Consider the following 26695-nt stretch of genomic DNA (forward strand, 5'->3'; position numbering starts at 1 on the left):
CTCTCCCATTCCTACTGCAATCCTTTCCTTTAAGCAGAGCTCTTCCTATGTTAACTAAGCTGAGCATCCATGAGGTAAGAGTAATACATTCAAATGCAGGAGCCAAGTGGATGGTTCTGTAAAGTTAAGCACACAACACCACTATCTGCAAGATATACCGAAAAGTGTAACAACCACCATTCTTACTTTGCTATCTCTGCAGGGAGCCTCCCTGATCCTGAAGATGAGCAGTGCAGCAACCTCTGAATGAAGCCTTCATTCACAGTCCAGATTTGCTTTGAAGCACATGGGTATCTGAAGTCATCTGGAGGTTCCAAATCCTACATTTTGAGTGGTAAATTATACACAGAAATATTCCCCCCCATTAACTAGGGCTAATTTCCAGAAATCCCTATATTTAGAGTTGCTACACCATACAACTTTGTTTCATGTTTACTCTTGAGCAGTCCACACATTTTGCTTTTGAACTTGTAGCATATAAGCATTATGCACAGAAGCTGGTTGGTTTCTATATTATCTGAGATGATTTATATAAAATGCTTTTAAAGAAATTGTTTTAAAATTTCCCTTTTTTCAGGAGTGCTAATTGGAGCTCAGCATACATAATGGCCCCAATCCAGCTGTAGTCATGCTTTCCTGCATGCAACTATCACCCCCAGATTAATTCATTAAGTTCAATACACTCACATCAGTGCTTCACAGATTTCCCTTGCTGCAGTAGGGCATTTCAGGGCAAGGTCCATCCATCTAAATTAAAGGCTGAATGGGCCGTTTTTAATAATATGATATAACAGGGATGGGGAACACGTGGTCCTTTAGGCGTTTTTGAACTCACAGCTGCCCCCAGCCCCCACCATCATAGCCAATGGTCAGGGATGATGGGAGTTAAAGTCCCACAACACTTGGAAGGGTCAAAAGTTTCCCATCCTCATAGGTGGAGAGCCAGGATGTACATAACAAGCTGACATCACCATAATGGACATTCATATCCTGTGTGTGATATAGAAGGCATTTTTATTTTATTTGCTTGAAAAAATTATATTCTGCACTTCATCCAGGGTGATGAATAAAACATAAAATATACTGTGATGAAACAAAGCAGATAAAAATACATCAAATTTAAAACGGTTATAAAATTATATTTAAATAATGCAGACAGTTCCAATAAAACTTTGTATTTCTATGAATTCATACTTCCCAGTTTACAGCTTTCCCTAACTTAAAATAAGGATTGGCTCAGTCACTAAACTCTAAATATTATGTATGCACACCAATCCTCAAAAGGAAAGATTGCTTTGTTTAGGAACTGTGAGTTTTGCTTTATCAGCTAACAAAATGAAGCTTAATTTTCTCTAAACAACTTACAAATAACAAGTTTCAGCTACTTTAACACCAAATCCGAAAGCATATTGACCACTTAAGATATGGAAAAAAAGTTTTATCTTAAAGTACAATAATACACAACTGAAGCTACACTAGTTGCACTATATTTTAAAGAATACTCTAGTGAAGCAAATTGAAAGCAACACTAATACAAAGTCAAAGTTCCAGGTATCAGATTCAGCTCTAAGCACTTTACTGAGTAAACACAGAAGCCAGCTTATGGATTTTAAAAATGAGATGAACTACCTGTAGAGTAACGTAATGTGAAAAGCTTTGGTCTCCACCAGAGAAAATCCTATGTACATAATAATATTCTTCACGATCTATAATTAAAATAGCATGATGTTAACATCAAGAAGAAAGCTTGAAAAGAATTTGTCTTTTATTTAGGTAGGAATGAAATTGAGGGATGCCACTTTTGCAAGAACATCAGGTAACTTTTGCCAATAGCAGGTCTGCATACTAGCATTTTACACCACACACAGCAACCTTCCTTTTTGAATCACATTCACAGTTATTGCTCTGCACTCTCATAGATCAACAAGTTCATTCAGAGAAAAACTAGAGTTGACTTGGTGCATTTTTGGGGGGCGGAGTAAGGATTTTTATTCATTTTCATCTTTAAACTGTTTACCATGGTTGCATTGAGATATATCTTTGTTTACATTAGAGCATAACGTGCTGTGATTATATAAAATTAAAGTTAAAAGTAAAACAACACAACAATAAACAGATACACATTTCTGAATATATTAACAAAGTTGTGTCAGTGTATATACCAAAAGTATTAGTTATTATGTGTATTTGCTTAGATCACTGATCAAAAGTCAAAGGTATATTGTATCAACAACTATCAGAATTTATAGGAATTTATGGGAAGGGGGGGAAATAATAAAACTTGTACTTCACGCACACCAGACTGTGCTGTAAACTAAGGGTGCTGTTCTACATTATGTCTCATTATTTCTGTAATCAATAAAGTCACACCAGACTGCAAAAATCTGTCGTGTTTATTTTGGCTTCTTGCTACTTTTAATTTTGCTCTCAGCTTTTCCAATAATGCTGATTGCCTAATTGCATTATATCATTGGTTCATAGTTAATAACTGTAACGGTTTCCATGTCCTGGCAATGGTTGTTCTTGCAGCAGTTACTATGATATGTTAGGGGTCCTTGTTTTCAATTTGCAACATATTGGTGCAGCATTTATTGCTTCTACAGTAAACACAAAAATCTCATGAGGCATAGATGCAATACTAACAAATCCAGTCCCTTACCCATTTTCACAATATAACTATTCTTAAAATAATTCCCCCCTAACACTCCAAAAATATATATACAACTAAAGCAAGCATTATTACCTGAATTTAGTGGGATGTCTCCATTATAAGGAAGCCAGTTTCCTTTCACTGGGAAAGGACTTTTCCTGTTACTGGTTGATCCCATGCCCAACTGTCCATTGCCTCCAAGACCAAAAGAATAAATTCTTCCAGTGGAAGGGACAAATGCAGATGTGTGCTGCCTAGTGCAAAGAAAGAATAGAAATTCAAAAAGTAAGAAACTGAGAATGCTGTAGTATATTACATATGCTATATGTGACTTATCTATCCCCAGTAACTTAAGAGAAGACAGTTGCAATGTTCTGTTCAGGGTATTAAGAGGGAGCAGCCTCTAAAACGCATGGAACTTGTAATGCATTGAGATGGAAGGCTACTGTGCCTATAGAACAGTCTTCATGCCAATCCAATTAAGTAATTCACCGGGCTGCATAAACTAATGTGTTATCTAACTTACAGCAGTCTTTTCTTTATAATGGCGCATAACTGGGGTGCCCAACAAGATTTTGAGAATTCCACAGTAGCTAGAGGTAAACTTACTTCTTACACTTTTCAAGTTGCTAAACACCCCATAAAATTATTCCATTCTGTGGTCTTACCTTCCACAAGCAATCTGTGTGACAATGCTCCCCATAAGTTCAAAAACTTTTCTTGGGTTTATCTCATGGCCAGTAGAGTTATGACCTAATTGCCCATAGCCTCCAGCTCCAAAAGTAAACACCCCACCTTCCTAAAAAACATTTGAAGTTAGAATACTTTTTATGTACAAAAAATAATAGTTACAACTGTGGAGAAGCACTAGATATTTGCCCTACACATATAACAAATAAATTGTCTTTACAAACATGCTTATCTTCATAGATATATAATTTAATCTCTGCACAACATCCTCACTGTGTAAGAGTATAAACAATAAAATAAATCCACAGTCCTGTACACCAAAAATAAATCACATTAACATTAACATTAAATTAAAAATTTTTAATTTCAAGTAACAAAAAATACCCATGCAAAAAAATCATGTAATCTTTAGCTGAGTTCCAATTTAAAAACACATGGTTGATTTAAAAAAATCCTAAGTTAGTGGTAATATCAGACTGATAAACAAGATAATGTAAAATGCTATTAGTGGGCATTGCGCCCTGCCCAATATAGTAGGACTACTATTTTCACTTTCATATTTATTTGTTTCAAAATGACTTCAACTGCAGAGCAAGAATTGCTCAAGAGAACAGAAAGTGCATTTCTCCACATTACCTGAAGAAAGAGTTCCCACAGGTTTTTAAATATAAGCTTTACGTTATGTACTGAGAAAGCAAACAGTATTTGTTTACAAAAAACCTAAACTATTCTTCTGTTTGCAGATACTGTAAATGTCATATTCCAATTCTGAATGTAATGACAGCTGTGTAAATAAACCCAAGTATGTTGCATTAAATTAACACACACACAAGACTATAAACTGTGCTTCAGCACTAGCAAGAGAGATGGCATCCATCAGCGGAGCAGCCGCCCACATGGTTATTAGAGCTAGGCTGAATGCAATGGAATATTTCTAAACATGAACTTGTAAAGCTCTGAAGGAAAATAAGCACAAGTTCTCCTTTCTTTCTCCCCTCCTCTGCAAGTCAGCAGCAAGTGACACATTACATTTCAGCAGCTCTCCCCCCGCTCCCCGAGCTTATATAAATGCTGGTGTGAGCAAGCCAATGCAACATGTGATCTTGGCAGGTTCACTGACGTTGCCCAAGCTAGTGGCTCAGTACAACTGTAATGTGTGAATCTTCCCTCAGATGAAGGGGTTGGTGCGGGAGGAGTTCACACCCAATATTGGGTAACCATTCACTCTTGACAACAGTGCAGGGTTACAAAAAAGCAGACCAACTGGTGACATGAACATGTTTTCTCTCCTACAGACTGCTGAATCCCTCACTACTGAAGCAGTCAGCCTGCATGTGAAAAGCTATCAAATCTACTAATTAGTTAAGAGTGTGAAATACAGTTTTTCTACTACAGTACCTTTGTAAGAGCCGCAGTATGATCTTCTCCACAGGAGATGTAAACAATTTTCTGGGATCTTAGTGACTTTAGAAGATTGGGAACGTATCTATCTGAAAATTGTAATAAATCAGGAAATGTAATATACACTTTGCAACAAATTACATAAAAAAAATATAAACTACTCATTTAGTTTATAAACTATTATTGTTTTACATAACAAATAGTTTTGTTGCACTTTGAGGTTTATAATTCCACAGTATGCGTTGTTCAGAGAAGCACTACAGTGCAACAAATAGCAAAGTGCCTGGAAGTTATATAGTATTTTATTCACTATTTTGAAAGTACCGTTATTTCCTACAATTAAAGCATGCAAAGCATTTCAAAGTTATTGTAGTACTGCACTGCAATGATATCCACAGTTCCTTTCAGCAACTTTCAGTTCAGTGGATTTCTCATCCGTTAACACAGACGCTCTGAGCATCAATTCAGCAGAGTAGCATAATTTGGTTTTACAAAAATAAGCACACATTATCTGATCATAACTAAAATGGAAAGTAATATAGTTCATAGTTTTAAATTTTGTGTACTTACCATTTTCATCATTAAGACCAAGTTGGCCAAATTTGTTGCGTCCCCACCCAAAAACTGCTCCAGAAAGAGTAAGCACAAAGCTATGTGCTCCGCCCGCTGTAATTTGCGCAAAAGGTATCCCTTGCAAAGATTTTATCCATTGTGGGGAAGTCTGCTTTTTGAATTCATAACCTAAACCTAGTTGACCATGTTTGTTCTGTCCCCAGGAAAAGACTTCACTACCTGTTGAAGAAAAGAAAAGACACACATTTAAGATGAAGAATAACTGTAGGAATTTACGTCACTCTAAGAATTAAAATTACTCCACTATCATACACAACAGAATTCAAATGGTGGCAATAATTTTTCAGCCAAGAAAAAGGGGTATTTTTGAAATTAAATGCTAAAGAAGTAGGGTAGGCAACAAGTCTACACACACATTTCCAAATAAAGCCCAATTCTCAATATATTAATAGTTCCAGGTATTGCATGGAATCTCTGTACATTTTAGAATTTGGAGATCAGTGGCAAACATAAATGCTCATAATACACACATTTCCTTTCCTTAACATGAGCAAAGCTGAAAACTTGTTTACTCTTTCTGTCCTCTCAAAGCTATCAAACACTGGCTATTTTACGATGTGAAATGTTTAGTGTGGTTTTTTCTATTGTCATTGTAAGAGTATTTTAAATTTATACAGAAAAACAAGCAGACAGTCCAGAGATTGATTACCTTTGGAGAGTGCAAGGGAATGATAGTAGCCGCAGGCAACCTGCACTATTTGGATGTCTGACAAGCTTTTTATGTTTCTGTAGGAATAACAAGACATAATTAAATGAACAGCCTTTGCACAAAATGCTATAAAAACACAAAGCTTTATTTCCTTACAGAAAATGCATCTTAATCATTTCAAATATTATGTGGCATCATGACCATATGCAACATTATGGTTCAGTGATGTAAATAAGCTGCAGAAGTGTTGGACTCGCATGCTACCCACTCCTGCCTGCATAGCTCAGGAGTCATTTGGAAGCTTCCACTCTCACTTTTAGTAAACCCCAGCTTGCCATATCATCTGCACCCAGAACTAGGATTAACATTATCTATGGTTAGTTTAAACAAGCCAGATTCATAAACTACTAATAGTTTACTGTTGACTTGTTAAACTAGCCATACTAGTTTGATCTTGAAAAATTACAAAGATGTAAAGATGAAGCAATAAGCCCTTTTTACAAAAGCAAAAGGAACAATTTTTCTAAGATGAAAGATTTTTTTATTAACCCCCCCCCCAAAAAAAGCCTTATGTTATCACTTAGTTTTACCTGGGCACTCTGGTATACTCCTCAGTTCCAGGCAAGCCAAGTTGTCCATCTGCAGCAAAACCCCAAGCATAGACTTGACCACTGTCATTTAATGCTAACGTGTGGGCTTCTCCACATGAAACAGCTACAATATTTTGAGCATCCAAGGCACTCACCTGCTCTGTAATCAAGAGAAAAAGCAGCATAATGTTACATTGCTCTTGCCCAAACATTTCCATGATGGACTGCACAACTGAACTAGCAAAAATGTGTTCCTACAAACATGTCAGATCTCCTTTACCTGAGGTCATGGCTTGTAGGAAACCATTTCACTATTAATCTGTGCCTAATAAGGATTGTAGTTTTTCTTCCTCTCTTAAGAACAAAATTTATGCTACCTATTTATTTTCACCCTTGGCTGAAGTAACTGCTTTGGTGGGGGAGGTAATTTTAATCACTAAAGTGACACAACTGGATGCTGTCTCTCAATGCCATGGTCCCTATCCGATTCAGGGAGCCCCAATAAAAATGGAAGATTCTATCTCCTGAATCATATGTAGTTGCACCTTAGTAGCTATCTAGTGAATTCTATTTTAGAACAGAGTTGAACACTACAGTGCTATCAATCAGCAGCAGCAGCACATGAGGTAGACACAGTGGCAACTGAGGACTAGGCAGTTTTGTAGACTAAAGCATTTTCAATAAAACTATTTCTAGAGACCCCACTTTGTATTACCAAAAATTACTTCATGTTTAGTCCAATTAGTGTATCATTGGCATAAATAGAAAAAAGTACCTCAGTGGTTCTAAGCACTGAAATCAAGCTGCTGCTGCTTTAAGAATTTAAAATATAACACACTTAATGATCAACTAATGTTAATACATAATTTCTCAGACAAAAATAAATATTTTAAATACTGCCTCTGAATGGGCTACAGTTTAAAATAATATAAAAAACAGATCTCCAACAATTCCTTAATGAAATATCTTGTTGCGTTTTCAGTTCCATATAAATAGAGGCTTTCACGCAATAGCAGTGGTACAAAAGTCAGAAGGGAAAAAAGAGCAGGTCCTAGAAGCTCTACTAATTCTAGAAACACTTCCATAATCTAAGCAACTGCTGCTGCAAGTATAACTGGCACCCACATACAGAACCTAGAGCAATATGATTATCTAATAGGCACTGTTTTAACTTACCTGGTCTTTTCCTGGATTTTTCATGTCCTAATTGTCCTAAATCATTACATCCACATGTATACACAGTCCCATCATCCAAGACAAACACAGTGTGTCTTAGTCCACAGCCTACATCTCGAACCTTTTTGTTTATGAAAAAGTTGCATCTTCTGGGTTCTAGGACAACTTCTTCATCAATGCCGCCCAATCCAAGCTGTCCAAAAGAGGCATTTCCCCAACATAACATGTTGCCAGCCCTCTCAATGATCTGCCAGCTTCAGCATTCAAACGTCCAGCATCACTGTAATGGAGTGGAAAATAAGTTAGTACTAGAATACAGGTGACTTGGTATTTATAATAGGATTCACAAATTTCATCTCAATTATTGTGATTAGCCCAAATAAAAACACTAAGAATTTCACGTCTCATTAGAATAATTCTATAGCAGAAAAATGTAAATATGACTGTTACATGTTCTCTAAAATATTAATCATCTAATTTTAAATAAGTATTTTGCTAGAGCTAGTATTTTTGGACCTCTAAATATTAAAATTGCAAACATTTCTTGCAGGCCAAATGTGGTTGCTGTGTGTTACTCTTACAAGCGAGTAAGATGCGAAAAGGCATAACCAGAACTATTTATGAAACCAGTAATGACAGCAGGATAGAAAGCACCACAACGGCAAATCTGAAAGGATTTTTTTGTGCAAGACAAATTTTTGTGCTGACTACAAATTCAGCATGGAGATTACATTTTCTGGACATTTGAGACTTGGAAAAGAACAGTTCTCTCTTCCCCACTATTTTTACACATTTTCTCCCATGTCTTTACATTTAAGTCAACCCCTAAGATTATATTTAGCCCAATCCTAAGCATGTTTTACTTGATAAGTAGATCCCACTGAGTTCCATGAGATTTACTCCTAGCTAGGTATGCATAGGATTGCAGCTTTAGACTGCAAACCGCAAGATAATTAACAAAATCCAGCCACACTTACGAGACACTCAAGATGGTGCTGCCAAGAGCTGGAACATACTTGTAAAAAAGTGGCCCTCAGACATCCATGCCAATCACGGCAAATTCAACCTATGTTATAAGAACATAATTAGGTAAAAGTTATGGGAATTCACATTTCTCCAAACCCAATCACATATTTTCCCCCCACTTGAATATCACTGAAAATAGAATTTAAAGAGAGTCCCTAACTGAAAAAGCATGGTAAATCTTAGCTTCCTCCAGTATCAACTATTCAGGCCCTACAACTGGCAGGGGGGGTGCTGTTAGTGGTGGTTCCCCATATGTGGAATACCCTTCCCCAGTTAGGTATGCCTGTCTTCTTCTTTATTAAAATGCAAGAGGAAGTGAAAAACATTCCTGTCCACCCAGGCATATAGTGGCTGAAAGAAACAGTTCTTGGCAACCCTGAAATCATTAGATATGAGGCTATTTGACTGGCTTTAACTTTTTTTAGATCTTCTAATTGTTTTTAAATGTTTTGAAACACGTCTTTCAATTTTCATTATATTGTTTTATTGCTTGGTTAATTGCTGCCTTGAGCACCTTTCAAAGAAACAGCAGGAGTGAAATTTAATAAACAACAAAAATAATAATTAGATTAAAATGTCCTAGAAAATATATATCACCCTTCTTCAGAAAAATAAAAGGGCTTCTTCTACTTTCAGTGCAATGAAACAGGCACACAGCAACACAAGGTTACTCAAGCAGATCCAGAGAGTTTTCTATATAGCTCTCAGCACGCTTGTGCATATTTCTATGATTTATTTTCACCATTTCTTTTAAACAACTTAGATCCTAGATATCTGAAAGACAGCCTCTATCCATACTCATCTTCTCAGGTGTTAAGATGTGCAGAGGGAGCTCTCTTGGTAGCTCTGCCATGCTTAGAAGTGTGAGAAGTGGCAGCTTGGGAGATGGCTTACTCTGTGGTGGCCCCTAAATTATGGACTTCCTTCCCATAGGGGTGCATCTAGGGTCTTCACTATACAGCTTTCACCATATGCTGAAGAAGACACTCCTCTCTGTGCTCACCTTTGATAGTTCTTTTGCTGAATTTATACTGTTCCATTTCATAGGATTTGGCATAAAACAATAGGAATCGACATAAAACAATAATGACGAGGCTAAACAACCAGATCAATATTTTTGAACACTAGATACAAGGAAGTCTTTATCATCCACTAGAATGAACACTATAATGGCAATACCAAGCCAATTTATTCTCTCACTAATTCAGGGGCTGTGCTGTCCTGCCATGCCATTTAGTTGTATAAACATTTTTATTATTAGAAGATTAAAAAGCAAAAATTCCTGAATTAGAAAGGGCGTGGGGGGGCGTAATACGACAAAGCTTTACTGTATTTCTTTCTATTTAGGTGAATAATGGTTTGTTTTAGTCATACACCCAATAACTCTGAAAAGATTTACTGTATGAACCTAGAGCTTTCCAGAAGCACCTACAGTATGAATCACTGTTGCTACATCACTTATACGAAGCACAGTAACACTAGCTACCTCTAAATCTCCAGATGTCTAAAGACCAAGGGCTTATCCACATCTTCTGCCCCACTCTTTCTGCACTTTGCCCAGCAGCAAATTGGCAGATCTCTGAGCACAGGTATTACATGCTGAAAAGGCATCACTACTGTCAGCAATCATGCTGTAGCATTCTGCACTAACTGCAGCTTCCCGATCAAGCATGAAGGAAGCCCTACATAGAGCACATTGATATGGAGGGTAAACTTACACACAAGAGCTACTTTCTGTCAACTCTGGATGAAAAACAGTGCAAGGCCAAGTTCCAAAATGGTTTTTTAAAAAAGGACCACAACTTCCGTTTTCAAACTATTGCACCTTCCAAAACGTATCTCCTTTATGCCTACCTCCATTAAGCTCACAACTTAATGTAGCAGGGAGTTAATGTATATGTCTGCTAGAATTTCCTGATCCACATGTGTAACTACTGCATCACCATAAAAGTTTAAAAATTCAAATTATTTCTAACATGAAAATTACTTGGTATGGTTAAAGGCACACACAGATGATTTATATTCTAAGCCATGGATGGGGCTTACCAAACTAACCCTTCAAAGGGTGTGTAACTCTGACTTGGCAGCTGCAGTTATGAAACCACTCTGACTAGTACCAAATAAATTGCAAAACACCCACTTGCCACTCAACATACCTTAAGCATGTCTAATGGGGAGAAGGAGAAGAGAAATGCTATGATTTGCTATCTCTGTGGTTCTAGGTTAACAGGAACTGTTGCGCTAAAAGAATCATTGAATGAAGAAGCACTGTGGCTACAATATTATGCTCACTTACTTGGAAGTAAGCCTTACAGAATATGATGAGACCCACTGAGTAACCAGTTGAGCTTATATAGTTTATCTAGGTCAACCTTTTAAGCATTGGCTGAAGGCTATGTGTTTGGACAGGTAGCATTAAAAAGTGAGCACCTTCTGACACAGGGCTCAAGTCAAGTCTCCAACAACTTTACAGTACAGTAGCTCTTTTGTCCCCCCTCCCCATTTTTGGTGAAGTTGGCAGAGTTTGACATTAGTAAACGTCCAGATGTAGGAGAAGCATAGTTGCAGTCCTAGATACACTTATTTGGAAGTAAGCATCATTGAGTACTACTGGACCTATTTGAATAAAAGGCTGGGGTGCATAATTTCTGCAAGGTCAGCTCTTTCGGGCCTTGACAGAGCATTGCCCTGAACAGAGGTGAAACTGGGCCCTCAGTTTCATTTCAAGCTCCTTCTCTCAAGTTTCAGCTTTCATTTCGATACAGAAGCCAGGAGTACTTCTGCAGCAAGGCTAACTATCATTCCCATCTAGATGGGTATTTTGGGAGTTTGCTGTATTATCTTCTTTTGAATTACTGTACTTTTAATGTATATTTAATTTGAATTTACTATGCAGTTCACAGCTCCGGTAACCTTTGGACTAACAGTGGCAAATAAATAAACCGTAACATTGCTATCACTTGTTTCTTACTTGTATGAGGAAAAGCGTATTGGTAGCCTTCTAACCAACTGCTCACTAAGAAGTAAAAAAGAAAAGAAAAGCTCCTGCCTTCAAATGTCCCTTCCAATGATGCAAAGGTCACTCAGTAAGCGCTGGGTACTTATTAACAAAATAAGAATATAAATATATTTAACCGAGTACTGTACTGTCTTCACTTTAGATATACCCAACTACCTGTATGTAGGCTCCAGCTGTTTTAGGCTGCTGGTGTTTTAGTCACGAAAACACACCATCCTGCATTTGCTCAACACAACGGTTTTTTCATCTAAAAGGCCTGCGACTGGATTCAAAACACGCATATATATTATTTAGCAGGGTTCGTTCCCCCCGGAGGTTTCGGCAGCTATGCATGTGGAGCGCCCCACTTTTTCCTCACGCACCCCTCGGGAAGAGGGGCGAGTGGCAGCTGTCAAACCCCACCAGACCCCAAAAGGCTCGTTCCTGGCGGCGCTGCCCCTCCGCCCACCGCCGCCTCTTCGTGAGTCACGAGGAGGCTGAAGAGAAGCCCCCCACCCCCCACCCCGACCGAGGCCCCGGAGAGCCCCAACTCTCTCCCGCAGGCAGCCGGGCTCCGCTGACCCTCCCCTTCCCCTCTTCCAGGCCCCGCGCTCCACCCCGAGGTCCGCTCCGCGCTCTCCCGCCGGCCAGCTTACCAGCCTAGAAAGCCCGCTTTCTCCTCCGCTTCTCCACCCCCGACCACAGCGTGGACCCCCTCGGGAAAACAAACACACAGCAAGGCCGCCCTGCCCTGCCCGACTCACGGCAGCCTCCTGCGCAACAGCGTCCGCCCCCGCTTCTCTCCTCCGACGGAGGAAGCTGCCGGGCTGACTCGGCCCGGTGATTCCACCCCAGGCGGGCCCCGGAGTGCGGCAGCGCCGAAGCGGGAGAGCAGGCGGGCGGGCGGGCGCGCGCGCCGAGAAAACAGGCCCAGCAGCGCCGGCTCGCCTTGCTCGCTCTCCCTCGCAGTGCGCAAGCGCCGGGCCCGCCTGCGTCGAACAGCCGAGGCAGGCGGGAAGCACGCTCTGGCTCTTCTCACCGCGGACGAAATGGGCCCGGGGCAGCTTTTCCCCTCGTGTCGCTTTCGCTGAGGGGGGAGAGATGGGGTTGCTTATTACAGTGGTACCTCAGGTTACATACGCTTCAGGTTACATACGCTTCAGGTTACAGACTCCGCTAACCCAGAAATAGTGCTTCAGGTTAAGAACTTTGCTTCAGGATGAGAACAGAAATCGGGCTCCGGCGGCGCTGTAGCAGCGGGAGGCCCCATTAGCTAAAGTGGTGCTTCAGAACAGTTTCAGGTTAAGTACGGACCTCCGGAACGAATTAAGTACTTAACCTGAGGTACCACTGTATCTCCCCCCTGCCTCGCTCGCTAGAAGCTGAGGGAAATGGTAGCAGGTCCTTTCACGTCTCCACACACTTTTTAAGTAACTCAGTGGGACCCACTTCACTGTGGAGTAAGTCCCCCATCTACTTCTGAGTAAATTAGGATCAGGGCCCAGCGCTATTTTAGACTGCAAGGCTCCTAGGCAAAGGATGCCGCCTTATATAAATTTTTTGGGGGGGGGGGTAAGCCCAGCCCCGCATAATCGATCACAAGACGGAGTGGGTGAACACTATTTGAATGGCAATGCCCATTAATTTGGGGGGAGGGAGGCCTCAATTTTTTTATTGGGGGGCCAAAGTGACCTCAGCCCCTAGGAGTTGCCTCCTATGGTCTTAGGGCAGTGCAGGGACTTGCCTTTTCTGCCTACTATTATGTTAATACTGTAAAACGCCCAAATATATTTGCTGAGGGATGCCCTATAATACGGCTTAAAGGCATCGTAAAAACAATTTTGTGACAGTAATTGATTCCCACAGATTTGCATACGACTAGAAGGAATAGTTCTAAAGAATAGCGCCCATGGACTTCTTTTGTTTCTTTGTTTTCCTATGATGCGCACACACATGTCACAGCAGGCACCACCAGCAGTACGAGAGAAGTTTCCTCCCGTGAGAAGGAAAAGGGAAGGTCTGTTCTAACATGCTGCCTGCCATCTGTGGTTTTGGCAATTACTTGTGTGGAAAGTAGTTAACATTTTTTTTATTCACTGGTTAATTGGAGACACGTTTCAAATCCAGCAGTGAAAAGTGCTAAATTGACACTAAATGGTTAAACTGTATGAGTAAAGCAATAATAAGAAAGCTCAGGTTTGCAGCCTAAGACACTTAATATATCTGTTTCTGTTAGTATAGTTGTAGCAAGTTTGAATGTGATGCAAGGCTCTTTATTAAGGATTTTTTTCTCTTTAGCTTTCTGCTGTGCCTGGTGAGGAGTCCTTAGTAATTCAAAACTTGCTTTTTAAAAAACTAAACCAAATTATCTGTTTTCCTTTTGTAACTCAGTCTAATTAACCTCCACATTATAGACAGCATTCCTTTGTTAGGCAGACTGCATGCTAATGATCCAGAATGATCCAGGTTGATAAGTGTTTCCTCAACAGGAGAAAATCGTCAGGAAATAACTGGAGATCAGAACTATGAAGGTGACACATTTCATTTCTAGCAAATGCTAGATTAAGAAGTATATGTGAAGGAGCAAAAGAAGCAGGTTTTCGACCAGAGGGTGGAGAGAGAAAATTGACCTGAAAGCTACAAGCATCTTGGGGTGCAAGGTGCATCTCTTAAGGAATCTCATGTAAAGTAGCAGATCTGTTGCCTGGTTAGAAATGTATGTTGTTTGCCTTCAAAGCACATATTACAAAATTATCCTCAGTTTCCAGTGCTCTCCAAAGCAAAACAAAAGCAGTTAGCACTGCCCCTGGAACTTCTCATTATTTGGGGAAGTGGGATTTAGAATCAGGTTGTAAATATTATCAAATATTATCACTTAGTAGAGGAAAGTAATGGTTGTCTCAAAATATTCTCAGTTCTCACAAGTCTAGCAGCTAATGATCAAATTGTAAAGCTAGGATGCCACTGCTTTGGGGAATACCGTAGTTGGTTCCTACCTATTGCCTCCCATACTGGTGAGTGTGAACACTTGGTTTTTTTTAATTTTGCTCGTATGAATCACAATCAGTGGCAGCCCATCTGAATAAAAAGAACTCAGTACATTTCTCTGTGTTGTGATTATATTGATCTGTTCAAGTAGCAATGTCTTTGCCTGCAGGCAGAGGGAACCAGACTCTTATGCTACAAAGCAACAGCATAATTACCATCAGGACCTATGGAAACAAATGGCAATGTAGACAAGAAGTGATACTTGACTATTAAAGAATACTTAGATATTTTTGTATCTAAGCCTTCTTTTCATAATTAGTAAATAGATTTGATAATCTGTTGCAAGTCTGCAAGGGTTAACATCTTCACATTCTACTGGGTACTAGTCTTTAGTTATCAGTACTATCAGTTATTGAATTGTCTGCGCTACAGTGTAAAAGCCAGTTCATACATAATGAATAATTGTCAAGCCCTCTTAGCTAAAGAAATTTCCCTCAAAATATTGCTGCAGTTGTACTTATGCAGGTGATGTTGATGTTAGTGTGTATCACTATATCTGATGGTGGCCCAAGTGGAAGGCAGCTTACCCAGCCAATGTTTCTCTCCCCCTCCTTACCCCTATAGCCCTACGTACTTCTAAAACCTTGTCCTTAGGACTGAGGGGCCCTGAACAGTGCGGGGTGTATTATACAGAGCTGAAATGGAAGGCAGAGTCCTATGCTGTTTCCTGTTCTCTTTTCATCTTGTTAGAGATTAGAACACATGAATAGTGCTATAGTTGTTCTTGGCCAGCTTGGTGTAAGTGAGGCATTGGGCTTTGGGAAGGAGGTGTGAGGGTCTATCACACCCAGCAGTGTGACAAATCAGTATGCAGTCTGCAGGTTCTGTGTCAAAGTACACTTGAGGCCCACTTGGTATGAAAAGTCAGAGGTGCAAATTACCAGAGAAGAATATGCATCAGTGCAATTATATATACTTAGTTTCTGCTTGCAAAGGTTAAGCTGCAATTGTGGGTTTAGATAAAAGTATTAAGGAGAGAGGTGGCAGCACATAGATACTCTGGATGCAAGTTTTAGCCAACAAATGTGAGTGCTCAGGCCAGGGTCAATCCTGTGCACACTTTCTTGGGAGCAATCCCCATTGAACTGAACAGACTAAAAGGTAAAGATAAAAAGGTAAAGGACCCCTGGATGGTTAAGTCCTGTCAGCTTCAGGCCAAGGGAGCCAGCAATTGTCCGCAGACAGCTTTCCGGGTCATGTGGGACTGCACTGTTAATGGAGTTAATCTCTTCTCATAGGCCTTTGGTAAAACTGTTTAGATGGTCTGAGGTCTTGGATTACAGAGTGTTTTATGTCTGCTGCTGTGTTTTCTCCATACAGTACTTGAATATCTGCTTGTACTCTTTTAAATTGTTGCTTTGTTGTTTATTTTGTATTTAATTGTGCTTTTAGTAACTGACCTGTGAACCGTCCTGGGAACTTTTCAAATGGCAGGCAGTTTAGAAGTCTACTAAATAAATAAATGAATAAATTAGCAAAGCCAGGAAACAATTCTGAAGACAAATATTGGGGACAGATGTCCCCCTTCAGTCCCTTCACTGGATACATATCCATCTCCTTTAACTTCCCTTCACAAATTTCATAATTTTAGCACCCGCTGTTGTCTAAAGTTCTTGTTTTGATCTGGAAGCAGAAGCCCAATAAAGTAGAGGCTGGAAGAGGGAATTCCACAGTCAGGCAACTTACTCCTGAGAAATTTCCTTTAGTACCTTAATGTGCATTGCCACAAAGTACAAAGTGCTGCCCTACTGTAGATCAAAGTGAGACCACAATTCAGGAAGGGGGGGGGAGGGAGCTCAAAGCAGTGCCACATGCTGCTGATTTTGAAATGACACCATATCTTTGCATGGCACTATGATGAAGTACCCTAAAATTAGCCTTCTTACTACTTTGTCAAGACTGCATGCAGGGAAGCAAGTAGCCTTCAGTGGGGAGAGGAAAGAGGCGCTGGAGAGGAAAGACCTGGGACTCGCTCACACACAAGCAGGTCACGCCACTTCCCTCATGGTGAGCTGAGCTGGCTTCTATTCAAATTTCCACAATGGATTATTTAAATGTGATCCATTGTGTGCAAGTGTTCTGGGATGGAGGTAGGGAGGATATTACATTGAGAGCACCAGGGAAAGAGAAGAGTTGTTTACTACTTGAGAATTGGTGGGGTGAGCAGTGGGATGAAGGCAGTTTAATTTTAAAAGAAAGGGGTAGGTTTTATATTCTCACATGTTTTTGTAATGGAGTTGAGGGTGCTTGTTCAAAGCCTAGTTGCATCAAGGGCCTTTACCACATGAAAAATGATTGAATACTGTAGAAGCAGATTATCCTTAAAACTTAGGGCAGCAGCCTTTACAACTAAAGTAATAGTTTGACAGTTCTGGACATACCTTTTCTATTTGTTTAGAATATTATGGTTTTGATGTGTGACTACTGTACAATAAGGGAGACGCGGGTGGCGCTGTGGGTAAAACCTCAGCGCCTAGGACTTGCAGCATGGTCGGCGGTTCAAATCCCCGCGGCGGGGTGCGCTCCCGTCGTTTGGTCCCAGCACCTGCCAACCTAGCAGTTCGAAAGCACCCCCGGGTGCAAGTAGGGACCGCTTACTAGCGAGAAGATAAACGGCGTTCTGTGTGCTGCGCTGGCTTGCCAGATGCAGCTTGTCACGCTGGCCATGTGACCCGGAAGTGTCTGCGGACAGTGCTGGCTCCCGGCCTATAGAGTGAGGTGAGCGCACAACCTAGAGTCTGGCAAGACTGGCCCGTACGGGCAGGGGTACCTTTACCTTTACCTATGAAGCTGGGCTCTCTCTTTCTCTTCTAACAATGAGCGGTAGCCATTTATCAACTTGGAAATTACCTTACACACCTCCTTCAGTATCTCAAAAAAGTGCGTAACTAGAGGTTTAGGTAAATGCACATTTATTTAAATGTAACCAGTCTCTTCAGTTTAATTTAATGGGTTGATAGCCCTAGTAAAAATTGGATGTACAACCTGTTCTTCCTGTGCTCCCAGACTGAATTTTCCCTGATGTTTCCCTCTCCCCTCACAGAATATTTCTGAGAAGCCACAATATTCACTTGGGAATAAAGAGTGCTGTAATGATGCAGGAATAGTTGCAAGTGAGGGAAATGGGGACAGTGGGGGCAGGGAGACATAGAAAGAATGTTAATGTGTTGTCACATGTTTTGTGGATGTGACTGTAAGAAGAAATACTGAAACTGCAGAAGGGAAAGAAACCTATAGAATATTTGTTTAAGGAGGGGAGGAGGACAATAAGCAGCACAACTGCTTGGATGGTTGAATAGTGAACAAATTACAGAAATTAGGGCCACTGTCCACACGCAACAGTTCCAAAACAATGTAAGGAAAGCAGGGATAGTGTCACAGGGCTTCCCTTATTTAACTTCCTGGGATGAAGGAAGAGGTTTCCCAAAAGCATCCTTTAACCCCATTAAAAAAATATCAAACATAATAAAGCTGCTCATTATGGAAATAATTTTAACCCCTTCCTTGAACCATAATATTCTTAAGCTTCCCTGGGATACTTTTCCTACTGTAATAGAAGTCAATAGGACATTCCCCAGAAAACCAGTTTGATATTAAAAAAAAAATCCTGGAAGTAAAGAAAAGAGACCTTTTCACCCATGTGAATATAAGTTATGGTCCAGGAGGCAGATCTACATATTTTAAATAACTGGCCACTCATTCTTGTGAGAGAATGGAGTAGTGAATGAAACCATAGGTTGTGATCAAAATAATGAAATACTGTTCCCTGTTTGTACCTATTTGTGTTTCCAAAGCCAGCCAGGTCAGCACATTAGCCAGCCTACATCGTGTTCCTCATTTCATCCTGAACAGTGAAAAATTGGTGAGTGATGATACCTTCTACATTCTATCTGCAAGCTTGGTGGTACTAGCTGTACCTCTCCTAAGGCAGTTGCCAATGGTCAGCTGTTTCATGCGCACAATACAATGAAGTTTCATAGAGGCTATGATGTCTGAACTGTAAGGCCAGGTTATCTATTTGTGGATCAAAGAAAGTGCTTTCTTGTAGTTCCCTTCAGCATAGGAAGGATTCCCAAAATCCACCTACTCCCCAGCATTTAAAAATAAATAAATCATTTTAGTAGTTCTGCATACTGTATAAGGAATTTACTTAATTGTTTATGTAGGTCAAAATCCACATTTCCGTGACCTAAAAGCAAACAACATATGATGTGCCCTAAAAATAAATATTTTGAATCCTTTTTCTGGCATTCATTTCTGAACAAGTGAATGTGCATAGAGCTCTGAATCTCCATTTTCCAGGGTACCAGTTCACTCATAGAGGTGTATGCATTCATGCGTTCAGGTATGTGCAGGTAGACCCCATGCAAATGTTACCTTTAAAAGAGTGAAGGCCAGCCAAGAGGTTTACCCTCAAACATGCATTCCGTGTTCATTTGTGCACAAATGAATGTCAATAAGAACCTCGAAATGCAGTGAGTGCATGTTCCACCATACTTTAGAATATATGTTTACCTTCACCCTAATATGAAAATGTGTCATACGGTATGCTCTAGACCAGGGGTCAGCAAACTTTTTCAGCAGGGGGCCAGTCCACTGTTCCTCAGACCTTGTGGGGGGCCGGACTATTTTTTTTGGGGGGGGGAAATGAACGAATTCCTATGCCCCACAAATAACCCAGAGATGCATTTTAAATAAAAGCACACATTCCACTAATGTAAAAACACCAGGCAGGCCCCACAAATAACCCAGAGATGCATGTTAAATAAAAGGACACATTCTACTCATGTAAAAACATGCTGACTGTCCGCGGGCCGGATTTAGAAGGCCATTGGGCCGGATCCGGTCCCCGGGCCTTAGTTTGCCTACCCATGCTCTAGACTCTTAAAAGTACATTCACAGCCTATATACAAACTTATATTATCCCCAGCCCCTAAATAACTACCCAATTGAGAATTCCTGATAGGCAGGTGTTATGGGTATGAGTTACTCGTGCGTAAACTGCCGCCTCTCTAGGCTAAATTGCCTTGTTAAACCGTTTTGACTGCACAGCCCAGCTCCAGCTGGCTGTCTCTGTCGCTGGCAGAATCTGTCTGTGGGCGTTTCTTAAACCTCTTCCAGCATAAAAGCCGTTTGACTCCCAGTCTCCTCCTTCTCTCACTGCGCGGGAGTCTTCTGCGCAGGAAGGGCGTGGGTAGTGGGGGACCTGCGCTCTCCTCACTGATGTCCAGTGAAGAGTCCCGGAGCTCTCTCTCCGCTTCCCCCATCTGCCCCCCTTTATCCCTGGTGTTGCGCTGATTTCCTCCCCCCTCTACCGAGCTGCTTCTCCCCCTGGTGCTTGGTCCTTCGCCAGCAGAATCTGGGAGCCTCCCCTTCGCCTCTCGCTCTGATGTCAGTTCCCTGACAGCAGGGGAAGGAAGTTCCTAAACCAGGGTGTGGCAAGCAAGAGTAACTTTCTAAATAACTTTTACATTTGCATGTGACACATGGAGAGTGCTATCAAGTGGCCAACCTCAGCTGACCACAGAAATTGTGTGGGACATATGAATAGTAGATATTTATAGGCAACAGACTTGATACAATTTTTAACAACTATCACCTGCTTAGAACTTTTACATGTTAAAATGTGTTGACCCGCTGTCACAACCATAATTTCATAAGAGCCTTCCTTACAATTCTTACTGCCATGGTTTTCCACTTAGTAATGACTTAATATTTGACCCCAAAGCTCATATGCATCTTGGTGTGTTTGTGTAGAAGTGTAAATTGAGTGTCCACAATGCTGTGCATAGCAGAAGATATTCTTTCTTTGCTGCCCTGGGCAGGGCTGGGCCTACTGTTAGGTGGAGTGAAGCAGCTGATTTTGGACATCATGAAAGGGCAGCAAATTGATAGTTACTTACTTAATTTTGGTATTTTTTACTGTCACGGGGGAGGAACATGCACTTGTGGGATTTTCCCACCTCAGATGCCAAATTAATTTGATGGGCTCTGAGTATTATGTATCTTGACTTGAAGCAGATGGGGAGGGCAGGGGAGATCTCTAGTGAAATTCCAAACAAAATATTTTAATGTGCCAGTAATTAGGATATTTGTGATTATACTAGTCATATCAAATGACTGATATTTAAAACCTAAGAAGGTTAGGAAATAACCTAACACAGTTATATTATTAGACTTTACAATGTTTCTCAGAAGTGCAATTCACTGATTTATTGTGGTCATTTTGGACGGTAAGATGGATGCAGCCTTACTATGCTACCCCTCCTGTTTTCTTCACTAAACAACCATGTAGTTCTATGATCTGTCCCTTGGCTTCCACCATAGGCTTGGTCTAGGAGTGAACCCCTTTTGTACTCTTGCACCAGCTTACTAGTACTAGTGCCAGAACCTCAAAGCCTTAAAATCCTGGATCTTTACCAGCTGCTCTCTGTCCCCTGCAAGTCGGTAGCTGTCTGAATTTCCCCCTCTTAATAGTTTAGTGCACTGTGCACAAGGATTGGCCACTGGTTGGGACCCAAAAATGGTCTGAGCCCTGACCAGCCCACCATATTCCTTCTTTACTGATCATACCAGCACTCTTTTTCTGGTGAGAAAGAGAGAGAAGCAAAGGAGAAAGAAATAGTATAGAAAGGGGTTCTGTGATGCAGATTGGCGTTAAAGGTGCTAAAAAAATGCAATAAAGCATAGGCTGGAAATATTTTTGTTTTGTAAAGGTCATTATTTCATTGTCCTTCTCCATCTAAAATACTATGGGAAACTTCTACATTGTTCTTCACACACAGTGTTTCTTCCGCTCTAGGCCCCTCCTAATAGATTTTCTATAAAGAGCAATCTGAACAAAAGACTTCAGTTACCACCACCTGGCGCCTTTACATTAGAAATCAACAGTTCACCGCCTAATATACAAAGATACAAATGCATGCAATCTGTCACTATAGGTACATAGCAAACTAAAGCACATCTTATTTTTCATATACAACGAACAATTGAATGAAAATCATAAAATGAATCTGTTGCATCTTCCAGATTAAAATGACAAAACTGACAGCTTCTCATTTATTTATATTTCATATACTCTGTACATATGGCACAATTTGAAGGGTTGGTTCAAATTGTAATCTCAAAATTCATTCTAAGTATGGAGGATTTATTTCTCAGGAGTGCTTGAACTGATAGAAAACAAAGCCTAGTGAATGATAAAAGTAATGATTCAGTTTAAGTTAAAACTGAGCGGCCTACATAAATTTGTTCAGCTACCAATTCTCTTGAAGCCAAACAGTTTCTTCAACCTCTCTCATAACTCATTCATGTTAATAGACAATAAAATCTTAATTAAAAACGTTAGAACTGCAACCTGTGTTTTTTAAAAAAATACACACAATCTTTTTCTAATAATTGGAACTGGCAGCTACTGTTGTAAGCAGCTGTTAAGTAAGGTTATTGTTTTGCTTTCTCTTTAGGATTTCTAATAGCTTAATTAGAGTTTCTTAGACTTACCCAAATAATTGTTTTTTAAAAGATCATTCGTTCTAAGCTTGTGAGCCAGGTCTGCTCTTCCTTGTTGGAGAAAACAATTATGCATATCACTGGGAAAAGAAGCTTTAATTCATAGCTAGAGAGATTTCTCCTCGGTCACACATGTACTACGGTAACTAGTCTAAAAAGGTTTATGTTCATGCATAGTCTGTCATTATCAGACTATATTTTAAATGCTATGACCTGTTCCGTTTTGCCCAGTCATAGTGACTCAGCTGATAATTTAGGCATTAGGGAACACATTGGCTCAGGAAGCAAATTAAAAAGCTCAGGAAAATATTCTTCCTTAACTTTATAGTATAGGCATTTAAGCAACTTTTCTGTGGTGGCGGGGTACATGGGATATATGTTGTTTGTTTAATGGGAAATGGAGGAATTAGCTGGAATTATAGGTGCTTTTCATTAAATGTTATCCACCACACAACAAATGCACACCCCTTTTGGCTATCCGAGGGAGACTTTTTGCCATTCCCTTGGTGGCACTAGAAAGAAGGTCTCGCTGGCGTATAATTAGACAGCCTGCTCACCACCATATGCATTCAGTTAGCCAACCTGCTTTTGCATACCTGGCATAAAGGCAGCGCTTCACTGTGAATCCTGTTTGTCCTTAGCACCATTTTTTCTTTATAAATGCCTTCTTATTAAGAACAGTAACACCATAACATAGCAAATCAGATTTGGCAGTACTTTGATGTTTCTGAGAGTGAACAAAGCTAATGTAGAGTGAGGTACAATGCAATGCTTCCTGAGTAGACATTGCCTACTCTCTGACGTAACTTTGTGACCTCAGCCCATAGTCATATCTGATGGGCTGTGTGGCAACACTGCTGTTACTAAAATGAAGAAGACGTCTGTGGGGTGTGTGTGGAATGGCACCAAAGCAATAGGTGACTGGAGCTGTGAATATCACTAGTGAGTAGAGCTGCCATATATCCCACTTCACAGATGGCAATCCTCCACTTCCAGAGGCTGTTAGGTGAATGCCATCAGCTACTGATGGTATTGATGGTGTGGAGTAGTGGTTAGTGTTAGACTAGGACCTGGAAGACCAGGGTTTAAATCCCAACTTTGTCATGAAACTCACTGGATGATCTGGGGCCACTCACTGCCTCTCAGCCTAACCTACCTCTTAAGATTGTTGTGGGGATTAAATAAGGAGGAGGAAAACCATGTATGCCACCTTGAGCTTCTTAGATAAAAAGGTGGGATATAATGCAGTAAACAAACAAACAAATCTCAAGAGGGGAGAGTCCTTCTGCACTCACATTCTGTTTGTGGGCTTTCCACTGGCAAGTGGTTGGCCACTGGGACAATAGGATACTAGACTAGGTAGCCATTGGCCTGATTCAGCAGGACTCTTGTGTTCATATGACTCCCATGTTTCATCAGCCCCAGCCAGGATGACCAATGGATGGGGATGCTGGGAGCTGTAGTTCACAACATTTGAAAGGCCACAGGTTGTTCACCCCGTTACAGTGGTGAGAATGTTGGAATAGGACAATATGACCTAGATTTAAATCGTCACTTGGCCATAACATTTGGTGGATGACCTTGAGGCAGCCATATACCTCTCAGCCTAACTTAACCTCACAGGATCATGACAGAGATGGGATTCACTGTCCATACAAACATTGTGAATTGTGCATGCAACCTTGAATGCAGGATTCGAGCATTATCTGTCCATGGGATCTACAACAGCAGCATCCAATCCACTCAGGATCTTCCCTGATGGATTACATCTTGTGACAATATATTGGCTCCTTCCCAAACAGCAAACAGTGCCACTAGGATGGCAAATTCTTTAATTTGCTATATAAATGTTTTGCAGCATATTTTTTCATAGTATACACCAGCTGTCAACTCACTTTACATGTAAATGAATGAAATTTAAGGCTAGAGCAAAGAAGTGATTCAGTAGCAAAGGAATAGAAGAATTCCAGTCAGATAAGTGAAAAAATTAGAGGGAGGGAATTTAGGCTGATGCAGTCATATAAGTTTTCAATAGACTTGGTGAAACTCTAAACAGCATTTTCCAAAGTTAGTATTATTAACCATATTGACTGGCATGAAGAAATAACTATGCCAGATTTATGGTGAAAGGAGCCACCTGAGACGCCGGTATTACAGCCACCAGCCCATAGGGGCCCCTCATTCACGGTAGAGGAGCATGAGGTGAGAAAGGTATTGAGGATGGTGAATCCGAGGAAGGCGGCTGGACCTGATGGCATCACTGGAAAGGTGTTGAAGGGCTGTGCGGATCAGCTGGCGAGGGTCTTTACTAAGATCTTCAACAAGTCCTTACACCAGTCTATTGTCCCACCCTGCCTGAAGTCGTCAACTATTGTCCCTCTGCCTAAAAAATCCACAATCAGTAGTTTGAACGACTACAGACCAGTTGCACTGACTCCAATCATCATGAAGTGTTTTGAGAAACTGATGCGCCGTCATATTATTTCCTGTCTTCCATCAACTTTTGACAACTACCAGTTTGCATACAGGGCAAATAGATCCACAGAGGATGCTATCACCACCACTCTCCATGCTGCTCTGTCCCATCTGGAGCAGCCGGGGAGTTATGTGAGGCTGCTGTTTGTGGACTTTAGCTCAGCTTTTAACACTATCCTCCCCCATAGACTGGTGTCCAAGCTAGAGGCGATTGGACTCTCCAACTCCACCTGTCTCTGGGTTTTGGATTTTTTGTCAGAACGTTCTCAGAGGGTTAGAGTAGGGTCACATATGTCCACAGCCCTTAGCCTTAACACCGGCTCACCACAGGGTTGTGTGTTGAGTCCCCTGCTCTATGCTCTCTATACGTATGACTGTACAGCCACCTATTCCAGCAACAAAATCATCAAGTTTGCTGATGACACTACGGTGGTAGGGCTCATTTCAGGAGGGGATGAGTCCGCCTATCGGGACGAGGTGGAGCGGCTCTGTGTTTGGTGTGGAGAGAACAATCTGGCTCTTAATACGGCTAAGACCAAGGAATTAGTGGTGGATTACAGGAAAAAAAAGGCGGACATTCAGCCCTTGCATATCAATGGGGAACGGGTGGAGAGGGTGGCGGAATTCAGGTTTTTGGGAGTAACTATCGATCAGGGCATGACTTGGAGCGCAAATACCACTGCTCTGGTGAAGAAGGCCCAGCAGAGAATTTATTTCCTCAGACTTTTAAAGAAGAACAATCTGAGTGAGAGACTGCTGGTGTCCTTCTACCGAGGCTCCATAGAGAGCATTCTTACATACTGTATTTGTGCTTGGTTCTCCAGTTGTACAGCTAGGGAGAGGAAGGTGCTCCAGAAGGTCATAACCACAGCACAAAGGATTATTGGTCAACCTCTCCCATCTTTGGAAGAATTGTACGGTTCCCGTTGTCTTAGGAAAGCAAACAACATCCTGCAGGATTCATCTCACCCGGGATACAGTCTGTTTGCACTACTGCCTTCTGGCAGGAGATATAGAAACATCAAGTCAAGGACAAATAGACTGAAAAACAGTTTTTACCCGAGAGCTGTGGCCCTTTTGAATGCTGTAACTCGATAGTGTGACCTGGGAGATTGATGGGTGTGGGTGTGGCTGGAATGTGGTTTGTTGGTTGTTGTTGTTGTTTTGCTTTTGTTGTTTTTAAGGGATGGCATCCAATTTCGTTGCACTTGTGCAATGTTGCACGTGTGTAATGACAATAAAGAATCTATCTATCTATCTATCTATCTATCTATCTATGTTAAGTCTTATAGAAACTTCTGCCCCAGCTTAGTATTTTCTTTCAGTGTCAGAATATCAGTTCAGGTTAAAGGCTGAAGTATGACACTGTTTTGAATTGCACTGTTTAATTGGCTTCTTGGTTTGCTAATATCCTAGAAATATACCAATAATATCAGATTTATCTGGCAGCTCCTGACTTCTTCTTTTTTCAAATTTTCTGCCACATTAGTAATTCAGAGAACTTTAGACTAAATAGTTTTTGATATTAGGAAAATATACAAGACTGGATTTCACGGAGCCTATTCTCCCAACTCTATAACTTTAACTCTTCTCTTTCCAAATAGTATTGCCTTTTTATCAGACTATTTTCTTAAATGGGGTGGGATGCAGAATCATGACCAGGAATTCAGTAAAAAGGGGAGGGAGTATTTAGCCTTTCTTCGCAAAGAATGATAATAACCCATACAAACATCTGGTGTTGGGGGAAATGGAACTGTCTGCTTGGAAGCAGAGTTGTTATTCCATTTCCAGTTCAAAGTGGAGCAGCAATGATTGGGTGGTGTTAAATCATCCATATTCGAAAGCATCCT

General features: G+C 40.8%; 2 protein-coding genes across 16 annotated transcripts in view; one reads left to right on the forward strand and one right to left on the reverse strand.

Annotated features, from left to right (window-relative positions):
• HERC4 (HECT and RLD domain containing E3 ubiquitin protein ligase 4) overlaps positions 1–12777 on the reverse strand; it is a 29585-nt gene extending 16808 nt beyond the window's left edge. For 2 of the 14 annotated variants that reach the window (XR_008330515.1, XR_008330516.1), the window contains exons 1-11: positions 12470–12777; positions 8767–8855; positions 7790–8069; positions 6614–6773; positions 6024–6100; positions 5312–5533; positions 4739–4830; positions 3319–3449; positions 2744–2904; positions 1630–1706; positions 187–320 (exon numbers count right to left, since the gene is read on the reverse strand). Coding sequence is in view for 12 of the 14 variants with exons in the window: in XM_053388416.1 (XP_053244391.1) it covers positions 187–320; positions 1630–1706; positions 2744–2904; positions 3319–3449; positions 4739–4830; positions 5312–5533; positions 6024–6100; positions 6614–6773; positions 7790–8015 (1280 nt within the window). In the remaining 2 variants the exon portion in view is untranslated. Of the gene's footprint in view, positions 1–186; positions 321–1629; positions 1707–2743; positions 2905–3318; positions 3450–4738; positions 4831–5311; positions 5534–6023; positions 6101–6613; positions 6774–7789; positions 8070–8766; positions 8856–11786; positions 11832–11990; positions 12097–12469 lie in introns of all 14 variants that reach the window. The other 12 variants (XM_053388416.1, XM_053388413.1, XM_053388419.1 and 9 more) reach the window with 12 other exon arrangements.
• A 3927-nt stretch (positions 12778–16704) lies between these two features.
• Positions 16705–26695, forward strand: part of MYPN (myopalladin) — a 71186-nt gene continuing 61195 nt past the window's right edge. The window contains exons 1-2 of one of the 2 annotated variants that reach the window (XM_053388409.1): positions 16705–16868; positions 18656–18723. The gene's annotated coding sequence lies outside the window, so the exon portion shown is untranslated. The remainder of the gene's footprint in view (positions 16869–18655; positions 18724–26695) is intronic. The other variant, XM_053388410.1, reaches the window with a different exon arrangement.

Source organism: Podarcis raffonei, chromosome 5 (assembly GCF_027172205.1).
Source record: "Podarcis raffonei isolate rPodRaf1 chromosome 5, rPodRaf1.pri, whole genome shotgun sequence".
Lineage (NCBI taxonomy): Eukaryota > Metazoa > Chordata > Lepidosauria > Squamata > Lacertidae > Podarcis > Podarcis raffonei.